This window comes from Pezoporus flaviventris, unplaced genomic scaffold (assembly GCF_033815535.1).
Source record: "Pezoporus flaviventris isolate CSIRO_AGI_PZ_B2104156 unplaced genomic scaffold, CSIRO_AGI_Pfla_v1 ptg000013l, whole genome shotgun sequence".
Lineage (NCBI taxonomy): Eukaryota > Metazoa > Chordata > Aves > Psittaciformes > Psittacidae > Pezoporus > Pezoporus flaviventris.
Genome location: NW_026892561.1, coordinates 6,891,457 through 6,915,043, shown reverse-complemented (window position 1 = coordinate 6,915,043; position 23,587 = coordinate 6,891,457). Strand labels below are relative to the sequence as shown.

Below are 23,587 nucleotides of genomic sequence, written 5' to 3'. Positions count from 1 at the left end.
AGCATAAGGGAAGAAATACATGCCTTGTCCTTGAAACAATTTTGGCTGTTGTTTCTTTGGGATGAAACTGTATTACAGTGCTTGATGAGGAGAATCTTTTGTGCCAGAGAGACTTCATTTCTTTGTACAGACATCAATAAGAAATGTGAATTAGTTTATTTCTGGCTGCCATTTTATGTGATTTCTGTCAAAAAAAGCTAAGGATTAAGCGCTTGTGTGTTTCTAAAGGTTAACTTCATACTGTTTAGGTCTAAAGCATATTGGTAGTTTTATTTACAGTCTTATAATCAAATGATATTTTTTTCCCCATTCCGTATGTGCAGATCTGCTGTTGAGTTTGGGAGAAAATTTGTTCTCAGGAAAACTTCCCATAAGTGCTTCTTATTTTTGCTGTGCATTGATGTGCTTATCTCATTTGTGGTAGGAAGTGAGAAGACTCCAGATGGTTTATGGAGACAAAAGTATTGATGCCAAAGGCTTGGAACAAAACAAACAAAAAGAAAGTATTTGATTCCCCCCCCCCCCTTTTTCCTACTGCAAGTAATAATCTTCCTCAGTGATGATAACATCCGATTAGAATGTATCTTGGTCTTTCCCCGTCCTGGCAGTGTTCACGGCCTGGTTGGACAGAGCCTTGGGGCTACATGGTCTAGTGTGAGGTGTCCCAGCCCATGGCAGGGGGGTTGGAACTGGATGATCTTAAGGTCCTTTCCAGCGCAAACAATTCTGTGACTCTATGAAATAGTGCTCTAACTCTTAGCAGAGCACTGTGCCTTGTTAATTCTGATTTGTCCATCTACAGATGATTCCACTATTACTACTATTCAGGACATAACTACAATGCGTAGAAGTTTCTTGGTCAAAAAAGTAGTGTGGTAAAAACGATTCCTGTAGTGTTTTCTGGTTTCATACTTCTCTTTCCAGGCCATGTGCACTGTTGATAAATTAAGATCAAGTTTTAAAATTGTATTACACATCTGCAATTAGTCGTTGATTAGAAAAGCCCTTTTAACTCACCTGAGTGGTTCTCCAGCAAAGTTCAGTTCATGAGTTGCCTTCTTTAATATGTAGACAGCTTCATCTGAAGCAAGCTTTGGAACAGTTGGGCATGGATTTGTCTCTACCTACCTCCCTTAGTCTTGGACGGTTTTTTAAGGGCCACATTTCATACTGCACCGGCAAAGATTTTTATTTGAGACTACTCCAGACTTATTGGTTCTTAACATTTTTCTTTGGCAAGTGTGCTTTTAAAATTTGAGAAGTCTGCACTCTTAGTAAAATAAATCACTTGTCTACAGCATGCGCATTTTAGTACAATGTATTATTATTCACTTGCAGACTGTATGTTCAGCTAGTCATTTAGTTTTAAATGTATTTGATTTGTGCATTAAATGTAGAAAATTCTGTATAGGATTGAGAATCAACTAACACAGATAACTTCTCGGTTTTTGAAATGTGACCCAGGGGTTCCTGTGTGTAATGTAGGAAATTAGGTGAAACTTTCTTTCAGGTCCTATTGCTATGAAGCAGCTGTTTGTAAATTGTCTGAACTTTCAACTAGCCTGTCGCTAGGTCTTGTGCATCTGTCCCCTAGAAAAACAGAGGCAGTTTACATTTCCAATGAAAATTACTTGATTGTGACTTTGTTTATACGCTTAAACCCAGAATTTACACATGTATAAGTAGGTGGGTATTTTATGGTTTGCTCTTTCCCTGTGGATGAGACAGTGAGACGATGTTTGTCATGTGAACAAAAATACAGTTGCAGATCTGAAAGCTCACTCATTCAAATAGAAAAACCGTAGTATCAGTGTTGCAAGGTACCCTGCAGAATGTTCTGGTAATTTTCCTCCTTTTATAGCCAATATGAAATCGTGGGTCCCTTTGCTTGCACAGCTTAAGATACAGCTGTGTTTCTGCTGCTTGCCTGATTCTTTAAGCAGTTCCCGTTCTCATCTTTTTTTACAGTTTAATTATAATGAAAGGTGTTAAATTCAGGGTTTTTGTGTAATAAGTATCTGAATAAATCTGTAAGAAACTGGCAAATGAGAAGTTTTGGTTATGTTGATACTGTGGATTATGGTCTTTAGTAAATTTAAACATACGTTCTTAAGATCTAGTAAGAATATAGAAGATAAATGGCATTTGAATTACATAGGATGCAAAGAGAACTTGCAGTAATACTAAGTAGTGTTGGGACACATCACATGCTTGGTGTATCTTTTGAGTTTCATGGAAGAAAAAATTCAAAGAGAAGGTGTTATTGGTGTCTTATAACACCAAAATTAATTACAAATCACATCTTTTTGGGTCATAATTCTTTTAATCCTTACAGCAGAGAGGATTCTAATGTACAGGTGACGAATTTTAGAGTTGTTGATATTTTTTTTTTTTTTTTTTTTTTGCCTGGCCAGGAGTTTGCTTCTTTGCTCTATACAACATTCTTATGTTTGAAATAGTCATGCTGGAATACCAATGGCAAAGTAGTGATGTGGCCTTTAATGTACAGTGTCTTTGTTCAGACTGGTTTTGTTTTCAGTGTAACTAGTGAGCATGTTATAGGGTTTTGAGTCTTGATATACTGATAGTGGCTTCTTTCAGTTCCTGTAAAGTTTGATACAGACTTTAGTAGAGGCTCTGTTGCTCTTTCTTCACTAGATGAAATTCTTTTGGCTTCTGGCATTTACAGGCTGAATTCAAGAGTAACACTACCCTTTTGTGTCTTAGTAGGGGGATCCTGAAGTAGGATCAAGTACTTTGCTTGTTTAAACTATTGTGGTGTTATTTGTATTTTCATATAAGGACCAAAACCATTCAAACTGATATAATTTAATCACAAATTACTTTGTCTTCTAAATGCAGTTCCATTAGGAATAAATGATTCTACATTTCAATGGTCCTCAGGAAGGGGTAATAATGTACATAGTTGCAAATATTTACTTTTTCTTTTCAAAAGGCTTTTTAATGTGCTCCTGCAGCTGGGAGCACTTGGCAACGAAGTGAACAACTTGAAACAACATTAAATCTTCAGATTCATTAGTTCCAATCAAACATGCCTTGGAGTTGTTTCCTGAAGAGTTAACAAGAAAAAAGATCTTTGTATTGGAAGAACAAGATAAGGAGAGTGAATCTCATAGAGTAGGCTTCTGATCCTATGTCTTTCGGGAATCATTCTTGTTTGCTTGTTTCGTAGAATCACAGAATGGTTTGGGTTGAAAGGACCTTAAGATCATGCAGTTCCAACCCCTGTCATAGGTACACTAGACCACATCGCCCAAGGCCCTGTGCAACCTGGCCTTGAACACTGTCAGGGATGGAGCATTTACTATTTCTCTGGGCAGCCCATTCCAGATCCCTCACCACCCTCACAGTTTGTTTGCTTACTTTTAACTGTGGGATTATTTTCTGTTTTACAAAATATATATAGACTGATTTAAATTTGGAATTTGTCATCTGCATAATCAACTGCAGATGAATGTATAGAGGAAGCTGTAGGTATTCAGAATGTTAAATGTGTGCACTGTAACTATTGAAGCCATTGCTGTCCCATGCTGCTTAGCTTTCCAGTAATATTAAAAATTTAATATTGGCATTTACTTAAGTTTTTTCTCTCTTGTTGATATAGTAAGCCAATATATTAGCATCTAAGAGGCTTTGTTGATTTAATGTAATTTTCCTTGATTCTGCTGTCTCTGGCATTTTTCAGGATGCTGCTGGCAAGTGCATGAGTTTAAGCAGATACAGTTAAGAAGTGTCTTAGTTGCAAGTTCTTATTCAGCCTACAATTTTGGTCACATTTGGGCTCACCTCAGCTTCCTGGTAAACTGCTGGCCCTCTTCTCTCAATGTCATGTCCAGGCTAGCAAGTTAAGGCAAAAAAAAAGATTTTTGTTGTAAATCTCAGTGCTAAATACTAAAGCAAAATACTATGGTTCCATTGTGTTAATTGCTGTATATTTGGTTTGTGATCTGTTCTTTAGGTCTTTAATTTTCTTTCTTAGTGTACTTTAAAGTATGTTAGAGCAGAACTAATGGCAGGATGAGATCTATTTTTTTGTTAAGGGTATGTACGTGCATTACAGAAAGTGATGAGGAAAGGCTGAGAAGAAAAAGAATGCTTCTTAGATAATGTGCACACCATCCGGACAAGACAGGCTTTTATCTTCTAAAGGACAAACAGTTACTGTATTAAAAAATAGAAGATGCAGCTTTCAGTATTGACTGTTTTTCTTGCTTTAAAAAAAAATCAGGAAGTGTCAAATCCCCTTGAGTTACATTACTCATTGGTTATCTTGCTTACAAAACAGACTATTATTAGCGTTTTCTTTGCCAATTTATTGTATTTCTTCTCTTTAACAGTTTGCTGGAATTAACTTCCAGGTGACATCAGTGGTTGTGGCTTGAAAAAAAAAAAAGAACAATTTTTTTTTTCTCCTGTTAATGGATTACCTGTTCACAGTGAGCTCTTATGTAGCTTTTTTTCCCTTCTTCTGCTAATAGTTTAACATGTTTTGACCTGCAGATTTGAATATTTGTTAGTCACAGTTGAGTATTTTTGCTTGTTGTAGAGATTGCTGGGAAACACGTATTTGCAGCCCAGAAAGCCAACCGTATCCTGGGCTGCATCAAAAGTAGCGTGACCAGCAGGTCAAAGGAGGTGATCCTGCCCCTCTACTCTGCTCTTGAGACCTCACTTGGAGTATTGTGTGCAGTTCTGGTGTCCTCAACATAAAAAGGACATGGAGCTGTTGGAACAAGTCCAGAGAAGGGCCACGAGGATGATCAGGGGACTGGAGCACCTCCTGTATGAAGACAGGCTGAGAAAGTTGGGGCTGTTCAGCCTGGAGAAGAGAAGGCTGCGTGGAGACCTCATAGCAGCCTTCCAGTGTTTTGAAGGGAACCTATAAGGATGCTGGGGAGGGACACTTCACTAGGGACTGTAGTGATAGGACAAGGGGTAACGGGTTAAAACTTAAACAGGGGGAGTTTAGATTGGATATAAGGAAGAAGCCCTTTACTGTAAGGGTGGTGAGGCACTGGAATGGGTTGCCCGGGTAAGTTGTGAATGCTCCATCCCTGGGAGTGTTCAAGGCCAGGTTGGACGAGGCCTTGGGTGATATGGTTTAGTGTGAGGTTTCCTTGCCCATGGCAGGGGGATTGGAACTGGATGATCTTAAGGTCTTTTCCAACCCTAACTATTCTATGATCCTATGTAAGGAAGCGCACCTTGGCATGATCTGTTATATACTAAATGTTGACTATAAAGACAGGTCTTAAGATTTTTTTTCCGTAAGACTCATCTGTTTCTGATACATCAGTCTCACTAGCTGTGTAGTACTTCATCTTGCAGTTCGAGGAAGAACTTTGACATGCATCCATACTTGAAGTATTCACCTGCCATTTGTAGGTTAGGATCTACGTTTCTCACTTCAGCACCATTAAATGAACAATGCGCACTACTGAAAAGCACTGCAGTGCTGGATGCGCTGCTTGTTTTTATTTCTTGCTTGAATCACTGGGGGGACTTTCCCTGTGCAATGGAATGGAAAAGATGACTGTGAAGGTTCCTTGTAGCTATATTCTGAAATTACCAGATCAGGATTTTAACATGGGATATTGATGTAATCTTACACATCAGGAAGCACATTTGGTTTCTTGGCTTTTGTCTGCAGCTGTTGTTGCAATCTGTCTGGTTCTCCCATCTTGCTGAGTGTAATAACCCCTATGTGAGATCTCAGGCAAGAGAAACAGGCTAGTATGTGTTTCCAGTACTGCAACTATCTTAACTGTTTTTCTGTGCAAGTGTGGTAAGTGAATGAGCTGAAGAATGCCTCTTGCTATTTAGGAAAAGCTTTGGCCATTTTTCTTCATATCCTACTGTTTCAAGTTATGTGAGCAAACTTTTTTACACCTTTGAAGAGACTGATAGGAATAACCTTTGCCTAGCAAATCAAGATTCTTTGTGTGGTGCTTTTATCTTCAGCCATAAGCTTTACAGCATTCAGCTGGCTGTTTGAGCCTGATTTTTGGCTTGTGGCAAAAACCACAAGGACAAGTAAATTAAAGTTTCTTCCTATCACCTTTGAAAAGAAATAGTGGATGAAGGCTCAGTCCTTTGCACACTGTGAGCAAGTGTTTGTTCCGTGCTTACTAATGCTTTTATTTTCAAAGCTGCAGGAATTTTTTTCTTTCCAGAAGTGAAAGTGGAGTCCTTCAAATTGAGTCAGTCTGTGATATGTAATCTGTTCTTCAACCACTTGCTCTGGTAGTCTAATGTAGTAATTTGGAAGCATGTAAGCAAGATTTTGCTCTATCACTGCAGAGAGTATCCATTGGTTTGGGATGTTGTGTAAGGTTTTTCTGTCCTTTGTACGCATTGCTTCTTGCCTTGGGGCAAGGACGAGGAAAGATCTCTTCCTGTAAGCTTTTTTTTCCTTCCTTGATTAAGAGTGGTAACATAAACTGTTGCTATTCCCATGTAGTTTGTCTCTGAACTGCAATATTCCAGCTGGGTTTTGATGGATGAGTGGAAATAAATTACAGTCTTATGAAAGACAACTCTATTGTTGTCAAGTTAAAACTTTCACTTGTTTTGCATGAGCAAAACAATGATGGGCATAGCTCTCAGAAAATGAAACTTTGAACTGCCCATGATGTACGCAGCAGTTTATCAAACATAGCAGCCTGCCTCAGAATGGTGCAGTAGGTTTTCTTATTTTTCATATGTTTGAGAAGTGAGTTTAACAGTATACAAAACTGCAGAGCCTGATTGGGGTCCTCTTCTTCAACACGTTCAACAGCTGTGTAGTCTTCTGAAGTGCCCAAGTGTTCATTGTACTTAATAAAAAAAGGGCTTATGAAGAATTTCCCACATGTGAAATGTACAAAGCTTATCTCCTGCAGAACATGGCCTGGCTGCTTCAGTGAGCATGGGAAGCTGTTAGCTTTCCACTGTTCCTTTAATATCTTTGTAGTATAGGTCCTGATAGGGAGCAGTTGCTCGTGCTGGGGATGGCTGTTGAAGGAAGGTGTATGGAATGGTGTTGAGAAGCAGCAAATACCATTGGGTTGACCTGAAAGGTGTGTACAGGTAGCTGAGCGGATATTGTGGTAGAGTAACTGAGCCCTTCAGTACTGGTGTTCCAGGTGCTCCTTCAGTTGGGGTTCTTTTGACTTTGATGTTATAGATCTGAAAAGCTTATGTGCTGTAACTCAAGAAGAAATATTAAGGATTTGTAATTATTTTTACTGGTAAGAGTAACCCAAAACCATTGACAAACAACCCCAAAATCTTGGACAAACAAGGAAGTCCCAGCTAGAAAGCTTTTCTTTGAAAAAAGAGGTTCTTTGCTCCAAGATGTGTATGAGGAACCTTGAGAATAAAGCATTTACAGGTTGAGCAGTTTTCTCTACCCCAGGCTACTTGTTTTCATGCCTCTCCTCTCTCTTGCACCAACACAGCTGTTTGCAGCTGTGTGATGAACTGGGTAAGTGAACTGACCTACTTTAAGTTACCCAGGTCTCTCTCTTGATCTGGTTTACAGGGTGGCGACTGAATGTCTAACTGTAACCAGAGGAAGAAACTGTATCAGCACAGTCTTCTCAACCTGGTGAAGGTGCACCACTGCAGCAGATGTGGAGCAAAGCATTCCTGTCCCCCAAACAAATTAACTTATTTACTATTATAAGGTGCCAAAAGATTCTGTGATTAAAAGGACGGTGGGGGAGGGCTAAGAAAGGCTGAGAATGAATGAATGATTCAGAGCTAAGTGGGGATTCAATTTCAAATCCATTTTCTTTTCCCCATGTAAACCCTCTTTATTTATGTCCTTCCTTCCTTCTTCCCCCCCCCCCCCCCCCCCCCCAAATCATGGAGTTTTAAAGTGTGTAGTCCTGGTATTCATTTTATGGTTTGAAGCATAGCACTGTAGACTGAATAGGTGTGAATTAATGACTTCAAAAAATAGATTTTGACTAATTAAAATAAATTTTAATAATGAGCACTACAGACTAGATTTTGCTTTAAACGTGATTTAAAACTATGTTAAACCATGTGGTGATGTATCATGCAGGGAGACTGTTCCTTTCAGTTTGTTTTCTGCAGTGGATGAGATTTTGTAGGGTAAGCATGGCTTGAAGTGCTCTATACCTAATGAAAGGCATTGGGAATAAAATGGAGCAGTCCATTAAGACATGTGGAACATGTTGCATGACTGCAGAGAACTTGACCAAGTGCACCTATATAGTTCATAATGGACAGTGTCACATTATCTTCAAATCTATGTGTGGTAGCTAGGCTTGTGTTTCTTCTTTGGGTGTGAAATAAGAGTTTCACACCTCCAGAACAATTAAATGCATAAGGAAAGCACTGTGGGTGTACTTGCTGCTGTGCTACCTACTGCTATTTTGATTGAAAGATTGCTCTGTGCTGTGAAAGGAATTTACATGTGTGGGAGTGTTTCTGACAAATACAGGTCTAATTTTGTTTAGAGTAATAACAAAGACATTACACAAAGGATGATCTGTATCCTAATTATTACTTAGCTGTATGTATGGTCTTGTAGTGGAGCTGTAACTTATAATAGGAGTTTTGGGTTGCAATTAGAAATTGCAACAGTTTCTTTATAGGCATATTACTCATAGACTGGATGGAATAAATATTCAAGAAAGACTATTCAAGAGAAAATACTCTTTGCTCTAGTAGGAAATAGCTTGAATCAAAGCTGAGGATGATTGTTCAGTAGCTTCTTTTCCCACATACTGTAAGAGCAAATAACTGCTGTTTTTTCTGACTTAATAATAATATTCCTTACAGCAGTGGAGTTCAAGTACCATATTTGTCTGCGATCCTGTGATGTGCTTTTTGCCCAGATACGTGGCACCAAAGGGGGATTTACAATTTTAAGTGCATGTGTGTTTCCTTGCTTGTTTTTAAACTGTCTCATTTATGCTTTGGAGATCGTATGTTTCATGCTTTCATTAACAAACTTACTGTTTTTCTTTCTACAGGAGATGATGACAGAGTCCTCTCCGTTACGATGCAGGAAGCTCAGCAATCCCGACATCTTTTCATCTGCTGGGAAAACCAAGCTCCATCGTCAGCTAAGTCAAGATGACTGCAAGCTACGAAGAGGTAGTTTGGCAAGTTCTTTGTCAGGTATGCCATTTTGTAAAGACCATATGACGGTTCATTAGTATTAAAGATGCAGTATTACTTGTTGGTATAACAGGTGTGGTAAGAGATGTTGATGTTTCTTACTGGGAAGCTGGCTCAAATTATTATTTAGTTTCTTTCTGGCCTCAAAAGCACTGCAGGCATTTGTGATTGAAAGTAAAAATCTTGTTTACTAACTAGATGTTTTTTCAGTTTGTATAAAGTTTGGGTTTTTAACAGTCTTCAGCCTTGCCAGAGAATTCCGTTTGTCAGCTGTAGAGCCATGGAGTGAGAATAGCCTCGTAATTAGCCAGAAAAATGGAGGATGAAGCTGAGTAGTTTCCTTTTTCAAAGACTTTGTATGTTGGCTAGGAGATGGTTTCACAGTTGTTTAAAGCTGGTATCTTAGTCTGTGATGCTGGCGTTGAACCTACAGATCTGCATGATCAGTTTAGAATGAACTAGCTGATCTGCCTGAGTGCAGCTGCTGTTCTTTAGGGTTAACTTGCAGACCATTTCCTCCCTAATTAGGCTGTTTGCCTATTTGCATGTTAGTGCAAGAATCAGAAGGGTTGCAAACTCTCAGGTGGGAGGGAAAGAGGAAGAGGGTGAAACCACCCATTTTGGCAGCAGCATGGGCTTGACTTAGAAGACTGTAAAAATACATCCAGCCCTAGTCCCTCGTGTCTTTTATGGGGGAAGATGAATTGTTTGATGTTTGAGGTGCTAGGTGTTCAGGAACTAAATAAGCACTAAAGCATGCATGTTTTGCTTTGGCATGGCTTGTTCTTAATGTTTTATTTGTACTACGTGGCTTGTTTGTGAAAAATAGAAACATTATGAATGTTTTGTACTCATGTAGATTTGTTCCCTAAGGTACGTTAGTCACTAGAGGAGAGCAGAAGTTTATTAGCTACCCAGCTGCTAGATGATTACAGTGGCTGAAGATAGTACTATAGTTTGGTGGTTTTTCTTGCCTTGAGTAGAAGAAAGAAAAGTAAATAGGAGGAAGCTGGAAAACTGGAGAATTTCTGTTTCTTTTTTAGAAATATTTTTTACTGGTTGTAGGTGACATTCTTGTAAATTTTCTGTTCTGAAATGATAACGTTCTCCAGAACTTGTTGCTTCATCTTACTGACTTTTCAGCCTACTATAGGCTGATTCAGGAAGGGGAAAAGAGTCCCCAGCTATATTAGTTTGACCCAACTGGATAATGAAAATGTGGATCTTTAGGTATGTAATTTAAATGTGGGTGTTTGGAATGTATGTAGGACTTTGAGGTATGGCAGTTAAAGAGGCATTAGCTTTACAAGCTCTGTACTGAAAACAATTCCACCTTATTTTTGCAACAGAATCAAAGGAGTTTAAAGAGTGTAGGTGATTGTCCTTCTGAGCTGATTGGCTTAGATTTGACTCTTGATGGAATTTTTCCTGGATGCAGATATTGTGGAACTAAAAGCAGATATCGACAATTACATCTCATGGAGCTTGAAATAATGTTATCTTTGCTCTTGAGCACTGGTATTTTGAACTGTTAAATAATTATATGGTTTGACTTGCTATTATAGGATATCTTTGTTAGTGGTTTACTGAAATAAATAATAATGTACATTTCTGTCATTTTAGAGCTCTGCAGAGAAGAGGAGTCTTTATATTTACTCCTCGTAGAATCGTAGAGTAGTTAGGGTTGGAATGGACATAATCTTGATAATGAGCAAACCATAAAAATCATGTCTCCAGCTGTAAGCAGATTTAGTGGGACTGCTAAGAAAGGTACTAATATGCTGTGTCTCTGCTAGCCGTAGTTGAGCCTTCTCATGTCTCATACTCTGACTCATTCCATTAGTGTGTACTTGGTCCATTGTTTGTAACTTTCATAGAAAATTAACATAAACAAGTTAAAAAAGCCACCATTTTCCCCCCATCATGGCAAATCACATTGTGTCACTCTTCCAAATATCGTATCTGCTTTTATGTAGCGAGGTATGACTATTTCACACCTAATTTTAAGGTGAAATTGAATTTGAAAAATAGCTTGCAGCCTCTGAGAAAAGTATTCTCCTACAGTATATGTGATTAAAGATGTAGCCTTCCTCCTGCTACTTACTGCAACAAATATCTCAGTCCCGCATGATTCCTGTTGTAGTATCTGAGCATGTGATAATCAGTTGAACGGTGTGTGTAACTTAGTCTCACAGTCCTAATTTTAAGGAAAAGGGGTATTCACACACTTTCTGCAGACGGTGAAATTGAAGTACAGAGGTTGGCTGACCGAGGTTCCTGAGGAAGTCATCTGGAAGCTAATAATGGAAGGCAGATTTACAGATATTTTCTCTTAACGTGTTTTTAACCACAAGACTGTCTTTTTCTTTTTGGTGAATAGCATTGTACATAAAAGGAAAATGTCAAGCTTGATGGAGTCAAAATATGACCTATTTTGATTTTGATTCTTTCTTAATGTGGAAACTTGCTGCTTGACATTTTTCAAAAAGGAATGTTATATTGGCTAGGGAAAAAAAAGTATTGAGTAGCTCCTTTTGTATAACTGTATTCCCTGCAGTAAAGTCCAGTGGTGTGAACTCGTTGAGATAGGAATGGCTTTTCTCCCTGTGTATGTAACATGGGAGGTAAATGTCTATGCTGAGCAGTCTGGTACAAGGGATACTTGGGAAAGCTACAGAATGTTTTGCCTTGAAGATAATACGATGTTGCTGAAGAGTGAAATTTTTTAGATGGAAAATCCAGATCTTATGCATGACATCTACTGCTGAATGTTCCAATGGCAGGAGAAAGTGGGGATGTCTGGGTGGCCAAGCCATTTAGGAGATGTCATATGTTACAATTATGAATGCATTTTCATAAGAATTTTTAAAATTAAGAGATTTTGCAACAGTAATGTTTTGTCTCTATAGGACAAGAAATTGTTTAATTGGCAGCAAATATTGTTTTTATTTTTTTTTTTTAAGCTGTGTGAAGTATAGAAAGGTTATAAAGATGAAAAGTCTGTTTCTACAAGGGTTTGGATTTACCCATTACCTCATAATGTAAACTAGATTTTTGTGGAGATACTTAGCTGTCAAACATAATGAATTCACAGGTAGTGTGCTCTTACAAATTCCAAGATACCAAAATCTTTAAATTGCTTTTTCTCCATGTGCAGTATTTGTTTTCAGCATTGTATTTTGAATTTGCAAACTTGTTTAAAAACAAGCTGATGGTATTTTGGTTTTGTTTTTAAAGGAAAACAGCTACTTCCTTTATCAAATAGCGTCCACAGTGGAGTGGGGCAGACGATGTGGCAGCCACCTGGAGATACCTCAAACCTGGTCCGCATGAGAAACCAGTCTCTAGGGCAGTCTGCTCCTTCACTTACTGCTGGCTTGGTGAGTGAGTCTGTGGGTATTCGTGATGATTTTGTGCTGTAAATAAAAAGTGGTGTGATCTCGTGCTTTGGTTTTTACCTTGCTTTCTGTGCTCCTGCTCAGTGAATGCAGCATTTTGTTCTTGTGGGCCCGAAAAAGGGTATAGGGTGAATTAGGAGGACAACATATTTGTCCTGCCTTTCACAAAAAGCAGGAAAAAAATGTGTATGTGAAGAACAGCTCGTTTTTGGGGGATACTCCTCAGTGCTACTTAAGCTGCCTGATACCTGGAAGAAAAATACCACTGGAAGCCTGGGCACATGTGTGCACAGGAACTTGATCATTTAAAATAAGTTTAATTGGGAAAACCAGCTTTCTGAGTAGCTAGCTCTACCTGTTTCCCTAGAGGACAGCTGGGGGATGAAGCTGAAAGAGATAATTGTCCAAGGAATTGAAATACTGGAGCTGGTATCTGCTCTTCTGTGTGGTTTTTCTCAAAAAGATTTTGGTGAAGTAAATGTTTGAAGAGAGTATTCTGTATGGGGGTGTGTGTGTGTAAACTCAGTGCTATAGTCAAGACTGAATTGCCGATCCAAAGAAACACATAAATGTTCCTTATCTCCTCTAAGTATCTAAAATCACTGAAGTGCAAGCAGAAAATGTAAGAGTAGGAGCAGACAGTTACTTGTGAGCAGTCATATATGGAACAGAAATTGCTGCTAAACACTAGGCTGAAAGCAAAGCTAGAAGCTTTTTATTTTTTGTTGAACTTCCATAGCATTACCTGTATAACAAGTTTTACTCCAATAAAAAGATTTTGGTATGTGCTGCTTTATAGAGTGTGTAAATTTGTATTGCATTGTAAGTCTGTTTAGAACCAATGAGCCCTTAAGTAAAAGGGCGTGCCTTGGATCTAGCCCTTAGATTGTTAGCCCTTACAATTTTTGGGGGGGATCCTAGACAGTTTGGCACCACCAGGCTATGTAAAGAAACTTAAATCTTTGAAGTTCAAAAGGCCATGCATTTGTGTTACCATTAATTTTGATTTCACAATGAAGTATTTCTAGCTTAACGTTTTCAGACATGCTACTGTATTGAAATTCTTCTGATTTAATTGTTTTGTGTCTTAGCTTGGTGCCTGTTTAGCATTTGCCTTAAATTTCTGTTCTTAGCAACAGTTATAATTTGATTATATCAATGGAAAGGGGAAATGCGTGAACTTAGCACCTGAGTATAACGTAGACTCATAGAATGGTTTGGGTTGGAAGGGACTTTAAAGATCATCTTCCAACCTCCCTGCCACACCTTCCATTAGACCAGTTTGCTCCAAGCCCTGTCCAACCTGGCCTTGAGCTCTGCCAGGGATGGGGCAGCCACAGCTTCTCTGGGCAACCTGTGCCAGTGCCTCAACACCCTCATAGTGAAGAATTTCTTCCTAATATCTAGTCTAAATCTACCCTCTGTCAGTTTAAAGTAATTCCCCCATGTCTTGTCACTGCACGCTCTTGTACAAAGTCACTCTGTAGATTTCCTGTAGAACCCTTTAAGTACAGGAGGGCTGCTCTAAGGTCTCCCGGAGCCTTCTCTTCTCCAGCCTGAACAAGCCCAGCTCTCTCAGCCTGTCTCCAGAGCAAAGGTGCTCCAGCCCTCAAAACATCTTTGTTGCCTCCTCTGGACCTGCTCCAACAGTTCCACATCCTTCTTTTGTTGGGGGTCCCAGAGCTGAACTCAATACTCCAGGTGGGGTCTCATAAGAGCAGATTAGAGGGGGCGCATCCCCTCCCTCAACCTGCTGGTCACGCTCCTTGTGATGCAGCCAGGACATGGTTGAGTTCTGGGCTGCATGCACACAATGCCGGTTCCTGTTGAGCTTTGTGTCAACCACTGACCACTAATCTGATGGGGATTAAGAAAGGTAATAAGTTAAAACACAGGCAGTCGAATGCATTGAAGCTTCATAACTTAAGTTAATGAAAAATAACTGTGCTTTACATCAGAGCATTAATTCTCAGATACTTAATTTGGAATACTAGCTCATTGCTCAGCAGTGAGCTGAAGCTCTGTTTCCATGCTCCAATTCTGTACTAACATGATGAATTTTCAGTTCGTCATGGCAGTATGTGTGCTGTCCATCAAATGTCTTGATATGAAATGCAATGCCAAGAACTTACTTTAAAATGATTTTAAATTCTTTGTTTTCTAATTAAAGCAGAGGAATGCAGCTGTAAATCCAGTATTTCTTCCTCTGTGATGGTGTTCAGTACTGAAGTAGATGTTCCCTTTTCTGTGTCTATAAACTTTATGGTGGGGGCTGTATGTTAATTACATTTTCCGTTAATTAAGCCTAGAAATTAAGAATATTTATAGAAGTGGCTTCTAAGGCAGTGACTAAAGAGCTGGTCACAAGATGAACACCTAATTAAATGCAGTGAGTCCTGGGATCTTGGAGCTGGTTACATGTTTGCAGCTGTTTTAATATGCTTGTGGTATTGAAATATGTCTCACAAATTAGAATACCAAAAGGCCTCTTGCCAGTATAATTAATCTCCTTTGCAGAATAGCTCTATTAAGAGATGAGTAGGGTCAGTAATGCAGAGTGTCATTTTAATATGCCAGCCTTGATTGCTAGAGCATTTAATTCCTTTATTATTTGTTATAATACAATAGACGGATAGCTAGAGAGAAGTGGGAATGCGGCACGGGAAAGCCAGAATACTCAAAGCTGTGTGCATTGTTTCTGCTCCCTCTTTTTGGCACTTTAGGTATCAGTGGATTTTCCTTTGGTAAATTGCTTTGCTGGCATTCAATAATGTTGGTTTTTTTTTTTTTTCCACTTCCTAACCACTATTAATCCTAAAAGATTGTTTGCTGTGCTTAAATTGCATTCTTTTCAACTTTGAAAGTATTTGCAAAGCAAAAAGATAACGATAACAAATCTATAGAAATTAGTTTGCAGCTTCTGAAGCAGGACTGATAGCTGCGCTAGTTACCAGCAAGAACTGAAGAACTAGAAATACATCAAATTGTAACATTCTAAACTACACAAGCACACTTCATTGTTAGACAGAATCCTTCAGTTTGTACATGTGTGATAGTCTGGATTAATGTGTCTGCATAGCAGTTGCCACTAGATCCTTGTCTTGAGAAAGGAGCCAGACAGACTGAATGCTGAGTGCTGTCATTGTGGAATGATAGATGTTGATCTGATCTGTGTGCCTTCTAAATATGTGTGAGGATTTGAGAGGATGACCTTCAGTTGATCACGCACTCTTTAAGAGGATGGCTCTGATCCTAGTAGATTGAATTCTGGTGGGGAGCATCCAATTTAAGACTTGTAAATCCCTAGGATAGCCAAGGAAGTAGTCAGAGGAAAAACATATAAAGCGTCATTGTGGGTAGCTCAGTGGTGTTTTCTTCTCTCAAGACCCAAATACAGTAAAAACTGAGTGCTCTGGAAATGTGTATTGTGTGTATAAGGAGCAAAAGGGAACAATGTGGAAAATCTCTTATGACTTTGGGGGTTTATTTTACCTGAAATCTGGACTGGCAAGCACCCTGCCATACGAAAGAGTTCAAATTGTCAAAGTGCTTAAAAATGAAAAAGGCTCAGGTTTTGAATAATAATCTGGAGGATAGAAAGGCTCAAATGCAGAGTTGAAATTACCAACGAGCTGAAGAACTTCCTGTGTTGAATAACACTGCGCCAGGGACACTGCCCATTCAGCCTGATTTATTCTGATTAATTCCCTAAAGCCATGTGGATTAGCCAGTACTGGGTGGAGTAGGGGGAACAGTTGTCCTCACGATGGTGGGTCCTAGGCTCTGCAAAGGAGTGTGTCTTGGAAACCTGGAAACTGAGACAGACTTCAAACTGGGGCATGGTATCATTGATGTCCAAGTTGGGGCATGCTTTTTAGATGTAAGAGAGAATATTTACTGCTTATTTTGTAAGGATTTAATATTTTGCTTTTCAAATTTCATTTTAGATATACTAAGAATATACAATTGATTCAATTGTATTTACCCTATTACAGGAAGTTTATGTATGATTTCCCCTGTGCAGGATGCTCTTCATTACAAAAGGATGCTCTTCAAATCTGCATCATTCCCGACTACCAGGAAGAGTGGCTAATGGGCTACAGATTTAGGTTTGTGGGCAAGACAACGTAGGCAGTTCCCTTTACAGTTGGATTTCGCTTTCAAGTGAATTTACATAATTTTCCACATGAATTTCTATAATTTTTGTTCATCTGATTTCAGGTTTTTCCACCCAATTTGGTTTCAGTCCCCTCACCGCGGCCACTGCGGTGCTGTGCTGCCATCTGCTGGCGGCCGGTGGCAGACTCAAGTGACCCCAAGAGCCGAGTCACTGTGTAAAACGCGTATAGAGATCCTGGTGATCCGTTAGTGATTTTCCAGTACAGGCACGGCATTTCTGGGATAATGTTTCACAGTAACCGCTCGCTAATAACCTGGCCTTTTTTAGTTGGAGTATGAATTAGCTTCATCTTGTCATGCTATACATGGTTTGCAATATTGTTCTGGTAACAGAGGGATGATGGTTGTGATAGTTATGAAGAAAATGAAATATGTGTATTAAAATTCGAGGCTGATTATACAAATAATTTCTCTGCAATTTTTAGGTCAGAAGCTGTATTGCCTAACTGCGTTTTGGTCTATAGCCTGCTAGGTGGTGCTGGTGTACTGGAGGACTTAACTAAGCTGCAGTTTTCAACACAAAATCATAGGCTGGTTTGGGTTGGAAGGAGCCTTAAAGCTTAAGGTTCCTTAAAGGAATCTTAAAGTTCCAACCTGCTGCCATGGGCAGGGACACCTTTTATTAGACCACACTGCTCCAAGCCCCATCCCACTGTGGCCTTGAGCACTTCAAGGGATGGGGCAGCCACAACAATTACACAATTACTACAGGGCCAACCTAAAGAAAGAGCTAGAGATATTTTCCTGTAGACTGTAGCTAAAGGAGACCTTAATTCTCTGTTAATTCATTACAGAAATTAATAATTCAAAAGGCCTGATGAAGTGCAGTGGAACTAGAAGTTCAAGCTTTTTTACACTCTGCTTCAGAAACCCTTCTAGTTATAAAAGAAAATTCTCTCTCTGGGTCTCCTTCTTAGTTCCTAGCCCTTCAGTGGATTTAATGTTTGTTATTTAGGATCTCTCCTTTATACAGGCATCCAGGTGGTGGTTGCTAATCTTACCGAGATGAGGTCTTCGAAGGAATAAAGTGTGCAGTGACCAGCAGGTATCTGACTAGCAAATTAAATAGTAGTTTACACAGCACAGTAGCTGGACTTCCACTGAACTCTCCACCTTCTTCTGCTCTATATGTATGGCAGTGAGGTGAGCACAGAGAGCTGAGACTTCGACCTCCTCACAAAAGAATTAGATGAAAGCTCTGTCTTTTTCTTGAAAAATACAGTATTATTTGGGGGACAAATCCCTAATGCCAGTTGTGCATAGGGCTACTTCCTGCTGATTGACTGGATACTTCCTACAGAAGCAGACACATGAATCTGGTGAGAGAACTTCATTTACATTTGTGTCTTCTGAAACACGCAGCTGTTTTGGCATAAATAACCTTACTTTTAGTCTGTAGTTTAAGTGGTAACATGTTGACTATTTAAATGTTGCTGAATACAGCTGGAAGTGTTCATTAAGGTTATAGCTGATGAAGACCATAAATCATTTTGGGGAGTAGGAAATGTTCAGTACTTGACTGTAAGGTGGAATTTCATATTTTTATATTGTTAGAAAAGCAGAAGATTGCAGAAAATGCGGTTGTACGAACAAATGGATCTTATTATTGCATGAAGGCGTGGAAATTCCATTTTAAAATACCAGTTGTAACTGTGATAACCTGGGATGGCAAGGAAGTGGATTTCCAAATTAAAACCATGTGAAGTCTAATTTTGTGCATGGTAATGAAAAATTTGCATTTCCATAATGTCCTGGGTTCAGCAGTAGCAGAGTCTATGGGTGAATATGGTATGTTACCAGTTTTGGAAGATGTGGCTGTAAGAGGATAGATAGAAGATAAGTGAAGCTCTTGAACTAAAGCAGTGTCCAGGCTTGTGTTTGTTTGAAGGGACTGGGTTTGAGCAAGCAGTAACAGCAAGCTCTGGACAGACAGCTGAATGTATTGGCATGAGCTGAATGATAAAGCTTAAAAGTAAGAACAAGGAGTATGGATCTGATAATGCAGAACAGTGAAGAATAAGGCCTTTGCAAAGTAAACAATATTGTAAGCAAACTGCAGAAGAGCTTCTTTGAATGTATTTAAGTATTATAAGCATTGGGCAGTGTTTAGAGTGCTTGCACTGACTTACCTTTGTCGCAGCTTTAAGGTATCTCTGGTATGAAAACTAAAATGCATGTGCTATATAATTCTGTGTATTTTCATGATAGATTCAGGACACTTCCTTCACAGTGGCATTCAAACCTGATAGTCCTGATAGGTTTTTCACTAGTAAACTCCATTTGGAATAATTCACATGTATCTGTGTAAAGAACAGCAAATATTTGTGATAAATTCTGTACTAAAGTTATATTTGATATATAGCGCATATTACTTAAACACTGTCAGCATCTTGCTCTGAAAAAAATTCTGCATATTAAACACAGTCAGCATCTTCTTACTTCACTTAAGTGAATTCCATTTTGGAGTGGGCTCATTGGCTCAAAGGAGATTTTCATACTTGAAAGAAAATTTGAATACCCTTCTGTGTAACCTGGGGCTTGTCACTGTAGGAAATATGAATTCATAAAACTTGCCTTGTGATAATTGTTAGGCACTAGACTGTCAGTTTGAATGATTGCAGTTCTCATTATCTTCAGATGCTGCATGTTATTTTTTTTGTCTATGAATATGTTGAATTGATTTTTGGCACATGCAGTCAGTTCTGTTCCTGACAGCAGCACTATTGTAGGTGTAAAGTGAGAAACTGCTGTAGTGTGCATGGAAAATGAGCTTTTCCGCTTGGGGAGCTGTGGAGAATTTAAGATAAAATAAAGAATTTTTCAGACAGTCTTGATCACAGAGTGTCACTGAGTGAGGCTTTGTTCCATAAGAGTGTTGTTCTTTGGTTCTTACTGACCTCCATATAAAACCATACTGATGTAGACAATAAAAATTCTGTTTTTTCATTAAAATAGTCAAAAATTGGCTGGCTTATTTTGGTGATTTCAGCAGGTATTTCCATAGAAAGGGACTGTGAGATGTCTGCATTTAGCATTTTAATATGGCTGCCTTCTGTGTCTGTAACACTTCTAGGAACTGTTTCCTAGGATGTGAAAGAGAAGGATCAGTCTTTAAACATGAAATAGTTTGTTTGCCTAAATTCCAAACTACTTTGTCCCAGAAATGCAAACTGTTCTGAGCTTTGGGACACGTATAAAAATCCCTTTGACTAAACAAAAGCTTTGGGGATGCTGTAGGAATCAGTAGCATAATCCTCCATGTTTGGCTGCCAGTTTTTGTTTGGTATGTTCTCCTGTTCTGTATCATTTTGGTTTGTTGAAGCTATGCAACATGCCTTTCCAACCATCTAAACAGCTTCAGCTCCAGAGACAGTGATGGCTTATTTTACCACTTGGAGGAAGCAAAGAATACAGTGGTTTATGTGCTTCACCTCTGAGCAGCTGCAGCTCAGAACCTTCCCTAAGAGTTAGTCGAGGGGTTTTATTATGTTGAGATTACTACAGAGGGGGAGAGGTGAAATCTTTTGGCAGAGGTAAGTGTAGCCTTGTAAGTGAAACACTGTGACTTGTGCAACAATACTGATGTCTGAACTTCGATGAACTGAGATACGGAGAGGATAAGTAATTTAGTCATCAGTAGAACTGGGAGTAAAACATAGCTCTCAGACTTGCTGTAAAGCTCAGTTTATGAATGCTGGCATATGTTTGAAGCTCGAATGGAATGAAATAACTTCTTGCAGTTGCTGTATATAGTGTGCCTGTGTCATTCTCTTGTTTCTGATTGTGTTAAAGATTGTTAGATTTTAAAATCAGTTGTTCAAAAGCCAGGGAATAAATACCTTGATCTCTTACCTGGCTTTGCTATGTTATTATTGCTGACCCAAGCATTTTTGCAGGAGTTGTGAGTTTTAGACTCTTCCCCTGGTGGGAACTGCAGAGTCCTTGTGCTGTAAGAACACGAGTTATGAAGTCAGAATAACCGTTACGCTTGCAAGCCTGATTTAGAGTTGATATCTGTAGTTCTTCCCTCTGTGAACAGACTAGGATAAATAATGGCCAGGCTGTTTTTTCAAAGCATTATTATAGGAATAGGTGAGGAGAATTCTTGTACTGTGGCATTTTGGATTGATCAGACTTTTCTTTGCTGAAACCAGTTATGGCCAACTACGTGTGCATAGTGCAAACTCTGCTGAGAAGGGTGCCTTGTGTGTTCAAACCAAACCAGCTTACCTAAGCTGTTTTATTAGCAAATAGTATGGAACAACTGACTGAGGTGCTTCTTGTTTTCGTTATTTAATGCAATGACTACATTTCTATTAAAAAAATTAAATATCCTGTGTGCATCACAAATATAAAATGCTGTCATACTGAGACAATAGAGTGAGTGTGCACAAATGTGTAACTTTTGAATCTAAAGTTATTGGCAAGGGGGAAATGTTTATGATAGAGGATTCAAAGATGTGCAGGGTTTCAGATCTGTCAAAAGGGTGTGAAATGTAATTAACCTAAAATAACCTTTAAAATACTTTCTGAGCCTGACAAATTAAATGAGCTGTTGAGATAACTTAATGAGAGAGTTTAATTTTATGCCTTAAATAAGACCCTATTAAAATCCTCATGATTTTGCTTTGTGATGGAATCCACTGAGACTTTACATTTTCACAGTGACCTCATGGTTCAGTAGCATTGTTGATATATTCGGTGAATATTTGAGAGATAAGGTCTAGGTTAATGGCAGCATTTGTTCCTTAAGTGCTTGAAGCCATAAAGCTCTAATTGAAGATATGAATGTTCAAACTTCATTATTTTAATGTGGTCACACGGTATAGTGACAGAAAAAGTAGTTATATGATGAAATCCGGTGGCAGGGTTCATTATTTGCCCATGAAAAAAAAATCATGTGAAACTAGGATGGAAAGTTCTCAGTCTTTCAGTTTAAATAACAACTGACATTTAAGGTCCAGCATGTCTGTATTTGTCTTCTCAAAATTAGAAAGAAGGATGGCATACCTTTTGATGTAGAGAATACTGCATTGATTGCTTTATACAAATAAAGTTACAGTGCATACACTGATTTTTTCACACAAAGTTTTCTAGTTACTTTGTTACAGATTCGTTTCAAGTAGTTAAGTCTGCAGACTGACTTTTGGCAATTTTACAGCTCCAATTTCCTAAATATTGGTAATTGAACCAATTTAATGGATGAGCTGTTGCCAAGGAAAATACATCGCAGTGTCAAGAATCCAAGGGTTTGAAGACAGAGGTCAAAATGTTCGTTGCTGCTTGCATTTCATCAGTGGTGCTAACCTTGGTTGCTTCTTTGCAGCTCTGCATACTGTCCTGCCTCTGCTGTGAGCTTTTATGATCCCTCTGGCCTGTTCTGATGTTCCTAAGCTCTCTTCTTCCTCCTCTGTTCTCCCAGAACTATCTTTTTCTCTGTGGCTTCTCCTACCACCACAGAACAGGACCTCTCCCCCCCCAGATGAGTTATTGTTTGATGATAACCGAAAAAGTGGTGAATTCAGACTGCTTTGTGCACAAATATACTTCTGCTGTGACCTCCTTATTCCTTCTCCGCTGTAGATTCTTTGGGCTGTGGACTACTGGTCTGAGAATCAGTGGTGTGAAAACTATAGAGTTTTGTCTTCTATTACAATTTTACTGTTGCTGAAAATTTGCATGGCTCAGTTACAGCACAGTTACTAGTTTTGGTACAACCTTTATTTCTGCAGTATCTCCTTGCTAAATGGACGGGGTTCTGAATCTTTTTGATCCACAAGCTCTTTGACTCTGCTCAAACGACAGTATGCAATGTAAAATTAAGTTTATGGGTATTATTAAATCTATTGATAACTATTTGTTTGGTTTTAGGTAAGTTTTGCCTTAAAATTAATCTATTAAATAATTTCTTTCAAAATAAAGGAAACTGTAGGGTGTTACAAATTTAAAACACATGCATTTCTTATCAAAGAAATCTTATTAGAGCAAAACAGGCTAATGAAGTACTCAGAAGTTTGGCAAGAGGAACTGATGAGGATTTTGAAAGAAGAGAGGAACAATTTCTAATACTGCATGCATGCGTAACTCTCTGAATTGAGAGGAAAAGCACCATGTCAACACTGTCACATTATATTGATCAGGCATCAGCATCAATCCTGATTAAATAGGCAGCTGTGTAAAGCGGTATATTTGACAATGGCATCTGTTTATTTTCTATATGATTACGTGCCTGTTGACATGTTTATTTTCTTGACATAATTTAAATACTGTGTTTAAAATGTTGCTGACGGAGAAATATTTGACTTATACCAGACATAGGGAAGAAAATCGTTCCTTGTATGACTGATACGGACATGTATGAATATCTGGTAATATCTCCAAACCAACCAGCTGATTTATGTACCAACTTAATTCCAAGAGAGCGCTCTAATAAGTTCAATGGGATGCCTATATATATATATGCTAAAAATAATTTAAAAATCAATTATATATAGATTAAATTTAAAGAGATAATTGCAGCAAGTCTTTGTATAAATGAGTGGTGTTGAAAACCTTGGGGGACCTTGTTCCGTGTGGATTACTGTCTGTGGTATCAGCTTCCCTGTGAAACTGTTAAGAATGGATTAAAACCTGTGGGTTCTTGGCCATTAAACTTGCCTCTGCAGTGATGTGAGAGATACCTCTTACCATTCTAATTGCTAGATTCCTCTATTTTTCCATAAGCAAAAGGTAAACTGCTGCTCTTCCCCCTGGCTTACTATAAATTGCAAGAATTTTGAGAGAACGGTATTGTGGTGCCTACTTCTTTAATGAAGTACCTCAGTGGTACATCCCTTCCATCTGCTGTCTGATTT

The 23,587-nt window shown here is 38.7% G+C and overlaps 1 protein-coding gene across 13 annotated transcripts in view; it reads left to right on the top strand.

The window, feature by feature from the left end:
* The window catches only part of MAST2 (microtubule associated serine/threonine kinase 2), a 213,411-nt gene that overhangs the window by 29,765 nt on the left and 160,059 nt on the right, over nucleotides 1-23,587 (top strand). For 10 of the 13 annotated variants that reach the window (XM_061451359.1, XM_061451358.1, XM_061451357.1 and 7 more), the window contains 2 exons: nucleotides 9,009-9,156; nucleotides 12,394-12,536. In XM_061451359.1, the coding sequence (XP_061307343.1) occupies nucleotides 9,012-9,156; nucleotides 12,394-12,536 (288 nt within the window). In that variant the 5' untranslated portion in view covers nucleotides 9,009-9,011. Of the gene's footprint in view, nucleotides 1-6,517; nucleotides 7,080-7,124; nucleotides 7,689-9,008; nucleotides 9,157-12,393; nucleotides 12,537-23,587 lie in introns of those variants that run through there. The other 3 variants (XM_061451363.1, XM_061451361.1, XM_061451368.1) reach the window with 3 other exon arrangements.